The sequence below is a fragment of the Dipodomys ordii genome, unplaced genomic scaffold (assembly GCF_000151885.1).
Source record: "Dipodomys ordii isolate 6190 unplaced genomic scaffold, Dord_2.0 Scaffold92, whole genome shotgun sequence".
Lineage (NCBI taxonomy): Eukaryota > Metazoa > Chordata > Mammalia > Rodentia > Heteromyidae > Dipodomys > Dipodomys ordii.
Window position 1 is genome coordinate 3,977,183 of NW_012267308.1, and position 5,080 is coordinate 3,982,262.

The following is a 5,080-nucleotide window of genomic DNA, read 5'->3' on the forward strand; positions in this document are numbered from 1 at the left end:
GCAGGAGAGATTGTGAGACTCCTATCTCCAATAAACCGCTAGAAAACCGGAAGTGGCGCTGTAGCTCAAGTGGTAGAGCGCTGGCCTTGAGCTGAAGAGCTGAGGGACAGCGCCCAGGCCCAGATTTCAAGCCCCATGACCGACAAAAATTAAAAATAAAAAAATTTCATTACAAAGCTTATCAAACCTGCCAGAAACAAAAACATATTTAGCTGACACCAGAAGTGGAATCACTGTGCTGAGGGAGGGGTTTGTGTGTTTTTTGTTTGTTCAATGCTGATACTGGGGCTTGAACTCAGGGGTCAGGTGCATCCCTTAGCTTTTTCTGCTCAAGGGTAGATCTCTATCACTTGAGCCACAGCTCCATTTCCAGCCTTTTGGTGGTTGATTGGAGATGAGTCTCACAGACTTTCTGCCTGGGCTGGCTTTGAACCTCAATCCTCAGATCTCCTGAGTAGATAGGATCGCAGGTGTGAGGCACTGATGTCCAGCTGTGATCAGAGTTTTATTTTTATTTTTATGAACAATGGGGAGATTAAAGCCAGGCCCTCTGAAGTTAAGGCTCTATTGATGACCTGACCAATGTCAGTATCCTTCTTGACCAATGTCAGTATCCTTCTTGGAGTGTTTCCAGGGCATTGTTCAATCAGTTGTAGGAAAGACCAGGATTGGGGATTTTATGGGAAGCATAATTTCTGTTTGTTTTTTTTGGGGGGTCTGGTTGTGGGGCCTGAAGTCTGGGCCTGGGCGCTGTCCCCCAGCTCTTTAGACTCAAGGCTAGAGCTCTACCACTTGAGCCACAGCGCCACTTCCAGCTTTTTTCTGTTTGCTTATGTGATATTGAGGAATCGAACCCAGGGCCTCAGGCATGCAAGGCAAGCGCTCTACCACTGAGCCATCTTCCCAGCCCCAAGGGAAGCATAATTTCTGGCAAGAAAAACAGACTCAAGGTTGGAGGCCAGCCTGTAATAACCGGTAGAAGAGGAGACAAGGAAAATGTCCAGTGGGTAAGGGGAGGCCATGTCGCAGAGATCCTAGAATTATATATTTCAAGGCAGACAGGTTGTTCATGGAGAGGGGGAAAAAGGAGCGTGGGCAGGCCTTACGATTCTATGGGGAAGAATCGGAGGCAGGACTGACAGAACAGGACTTGGAAAAGCTGCTAGAGGGCCATAGAACCAATTAAGAACGTCAGAGGAGAGGTCTCCGAAAGCGGATAAAGGAGATGGTCCGCGGCTGAGGGTTACAAGTGTCAGCCGCCGGGCATAAAGAACCAGGGGGCGTGTCTCAGGAGGGGGAGATGGCCACTGAGAAGCAGTCGTGGGCGTGGCGCTGTCAAACTTCAGGGGGCGGGGCCGAGGGAAACAGTGGCGGGGGGGGGGGGGATGTGAAGCCCCAAACAGAGCCAATGAGAAGCCACCGGGGTAGGCGTGGCTTTCCCCCCTCTCTCCTTGCAGAGCCTCAACACTTGGAAGTCATCCCTGCTGGACCTGGAGACACTGAGCCTACAAAGCAGAGCAGCCAGACTGCTCAAACGCAGGTGCCCACCTCCCACCCCATCAACCTTCCCATTGCGTCTAGCCACAGCCTAGTCCAACTGCTTCTAAGAGCTCTGCCTTCTCCCTACAGCAAGGCCTCCATCTCCTCCTCCTTCAGCCCCAGTGAAGCCAGCAGCTCCTCCTTCCCTGTCAGCTCCGATGGCTTCCCTCCTCTCCCCATGACTTTCACCCCTGACTCCAGCAAGGACTCTGGCCCCAAAGCACCTGGTAAGTGCTGGGAATCCAGAAGGGAGAACAGCATGAATTTGAATCTCCTCTCCACCATTTACCAGCTGGGTACCTTGGAATATCATGGGGGCCTGTCTCCCCTGCTGTAAAAGAGGAGTGCTAGCTGGATTCTACAGGTCTTGTGAGAGTAAAATGAATTCATGACAGGTGGAGAACACTTTGGTTCAGCTGTCTACGGCTAGCATGTATATGAGAGGCCTAGCACTTTTTGTGATTCCAGACAGGTGAATTGCAGTATTGGTGTTTGAACTCCAAGCCTTGTGCTTGTTAGGCAGAGGCTTTTATTGCTGCCTCTAGTCCTTGCTGGTCATGTCATCTTGAACAAAGTCTGAAAATGCTTTTTGAAATTTGGCATCCAATTTATTTAAAAGCAAATTTTGATTATGAGATTGTTTATAATCTATCTTGAATTTATTTAGGTTGAATATCCCCTGCCTCCTTTTTTTTGGCTCGTACTAAGGCTTGAACTCAGGGCCCCACACTGGCTTGGCCTGTAGCCTGATATTTTGCTAGTTAATTGGAGATAAGAGTTTTAAGGACATTTGGCTTCAAATCACAATCCTTCAGATCTCAGCCTTCTGAGTCACTATAGAATCTTTATGGCCCAGGCTAGCCTGACCTTTGAAGTCATCCTACCTCAGCCTGGAATTACAGGTATATGCCACTATGCTTGGCTAGGCTTCTAAATTTTACCATGAAGGAGATACAATTAGGGAAGGATTCCTGCCAAGAAGCCCTGACTACTCAGGTGTCCACAGGCTCTCTGTGCCTATGAATGGGCAAGCAAGGAGAGTAGGAATCCAGCAAGAAGCCTGTTGTGGTAGTAGTACAGGTGGGGTGAGTGGGGCTGGACCACGGGGAGGGCAGTGACAGGAGCAGGAGAATGGACAGATTTAGAAGAATTTGGCCTCTTCACTACTGAAACCCCAATGTCCAGAACACACATGCATGGCACATAACAAGAGTTCCATAAATATTAGTTGGCTGAATGAACTGAAAGATAGGTTGAGCTGGGTACCAGTGGCTCACACTTGTAATCCTAGCTACTCAGGAGGTTGAGATCGGAGGATCACAGTTCAACACCAGCCTGGGTAGGAAAAGCCCATGAGACTCTTATCTCCAACTAAGCAGCAAAATGCTGGAAGTGGAACTGTGGCTCAAATGGTAGTGTGCCACTTTGAGCAAAAAAGCTAAGAGACAGCACCCAGGCCCTGTGTTCAAGCCTCAGGACTGGTACCACATACACACAACTCTATTGGCAGGTTGAAAACCTGTGGAGTGTCTGTCCTCTGACTCTTCCCCCCTCCCCCCTCCCTCTCTGGCAGGGAGTTGGGCATCACCTGAGCAGCCTTGTCTCTGGCACAGCTGAGGGAGGTGAGCAGCCTGCTGACACACTGGCTCCTTTCCTACCCTCACCCTTCTACTTCTCTCAACACCAGCTCCAGCCGCTGCCTCAGCCACCGCCTCTCCCTCCTCCTCCCGGGCACCCCTGCGACCTGAGGATGACATTTTGTATCAGTGGAGGCAACGTCGGAAACGCGAACAGGCTCAAGGAGGCCAGGGCGATGGAACATGGGTGCAGCCCCAGCCCGCAGCCCCTACCGCTCTGGTGAGTTGGGAGAGGGCAAGGCCAGAGGGGACTGGAGGAAGGAGGATCCCCAGGGGAACTCCCCTGTCTTCCTCTCCCTCTCACAGCCTTCCTTCTGTTTGTCCACAGGCCTCTCCTGCCCCTCAGACCTCCTTTAATTCTGTGGGGACCCAGTCCAGCTGTGCTCCACCGTGGGCCAGTCTGGCTCAGGCTGGTCCCCCTGAGACCTATATAGAGAGACCTTTTGTGCCACCCGGGGCCTCTCCACACGTCCTCTGGGCCTCCAGCCCCCATGGCTTCATCTGGGCCCCACAGCCCAGTTCTTGGGTAACTTTAGGGACAGTTCCTCCCACGCTGCTGTCCTCCACTCCATCTCCCCTAGCCTCTACCCTAGTGCTGCCAGTCTCCAACCCAGCTCATCCAGCCTCCACCCCGGCTCCCCCAGCCCCCATCCCAGATCCCTCAGCCTCCACCCCAAATTCCCAGCCCTCCATCCGTGGGCCCCCTGCTACCCACCAGGGCCCTCATACCCCAGAACAAAGCAGCCCTGCTCAGCCCCAGAAGCTGAGTCCCGAGCCTTTGAGGACCAGAGCTCCCCGTCAAGAGGCTGCTGGGGGCATCAAGACAACGGATGAGGGACCTGGCCCGCAGCTCAGGGGGGCCCTGGGCCAGGTAGTGACCGCTCGGCTGTTCCCCAACAGCCCGGGGGAGGACACGCCTCCATCGAAGGCCGAATCTGTGATTCGCAAGACTAGACCTTCCCAAGCCAAAGTCAAGCCCCCTGGACAAGAGGCCACGCCCTCTCCGCTTGACTCCCGAGCCAGATCAGAGGGGGATGCCCAGAGAGCCAAGGCCACGCCCCCCTGCGGAGGGCCGGAGCTCCGGGCAGGTAAAGCCACGCCCTCAGCGGAAGCTGCGGACCAGCCTGCCCCGACCTCCGCGGAGGCCTTCAAGGCGGGGACTCGGGGACCCGTTGCCACGCCTCCCGGTGGCCACACCCCCTCGGAGGAGTTACTATTACAGGCCGCCCAACTTTTGCAGGCTGCAGAAGGTGAGCTGGTTGCTCACCTCCGGGATTTGGGTGGGGATCCAGCCCACCCCCTGAAGTCTCACGCTTTCCGCCCCCCTGCCCCTCAGACTCCGACGGCAGCGAGTTTCAGGAGGACCCTGTGCTGCAAGTGCTGAGAGCTCAGAGGGCAGAGCTGCGACAGCAGAAAAGGTGACCCTCATCACCAGGCTAGGTGTTCTCCGATTGGGTGTCCGACCCTGCTTTGAGCCCCTTTCCCAGACCCCATTTACAACCCAAGACCTGAATCCTGAGCACAAACCCTAGTCTCTCCTTCCCCCACTATTCTCCAGGAAAGTGGAAGCTCAAATATCCCTCCTGGTGTGCCACACTGAAGACCCAAGGCCTTGGTCTCCTCCAGCCATATCACCAAGAAGGAGGTCCCCAAGGAGGCTGCGGAGGGAAGGAGCCTCCTTCGAGGCCAGACGACTTTGAATTGTATATATTCTCTTTTGCCCAATGAAACATTTTTTTCTCAAGTCAATCTCTAAGAAATGGATTTTGTGGAAAGGCCCAAGGGTTGTGCTAGCTTAAGGAATTGTGTTGATGCTGTCACCTCCTTTTCTTCCTATTCCTTTTTTTTTTTTTGGGTCCAGTCGTGGGGCCTGAACTCTGGGCCTGGGCGCTGTCCCTCAGCTC

General features: G+C 53.8%; 1 protein-coding gene across 1 annotated transcript in view; it reads left to right on the forward strand.

Moving 5' to 3' along the window:
• The window catches only part of Proser3 (proline and serine rich 3), a 12,812-nt gene extending 7,793 nt beyond the window's left edge, over positions 1 to 5,019 (forward strand). Inside the window, 7 exon segments of the mRNA XM_013026178.1 lie at positions 1,458 to 1,540; positions 1,630 to 1,766; positions 3,218 to 3,396; positions 3,505 to 3,702; positions 3,862 to 4,426; positions 4,513 to 4,594; positions 4,735 to 5,019. Of these exon segments, the coding sequence (XP_012881632.1) occupies positions 1,458 to 1,540; positions 1,630 to 1,766; positions 3,218 to 3,396; positions 3,505 to 3,702; positions 3,862 to 4,426; positions 4,513 to 4,594; positions 4,735 to 4,876 (1,386 nt within the window). The 3' untranslated portion in view covers positions 4,877 to 5,019.
• Positions 5,020 to 5,080: the final 61 nt, after the last annotated feature.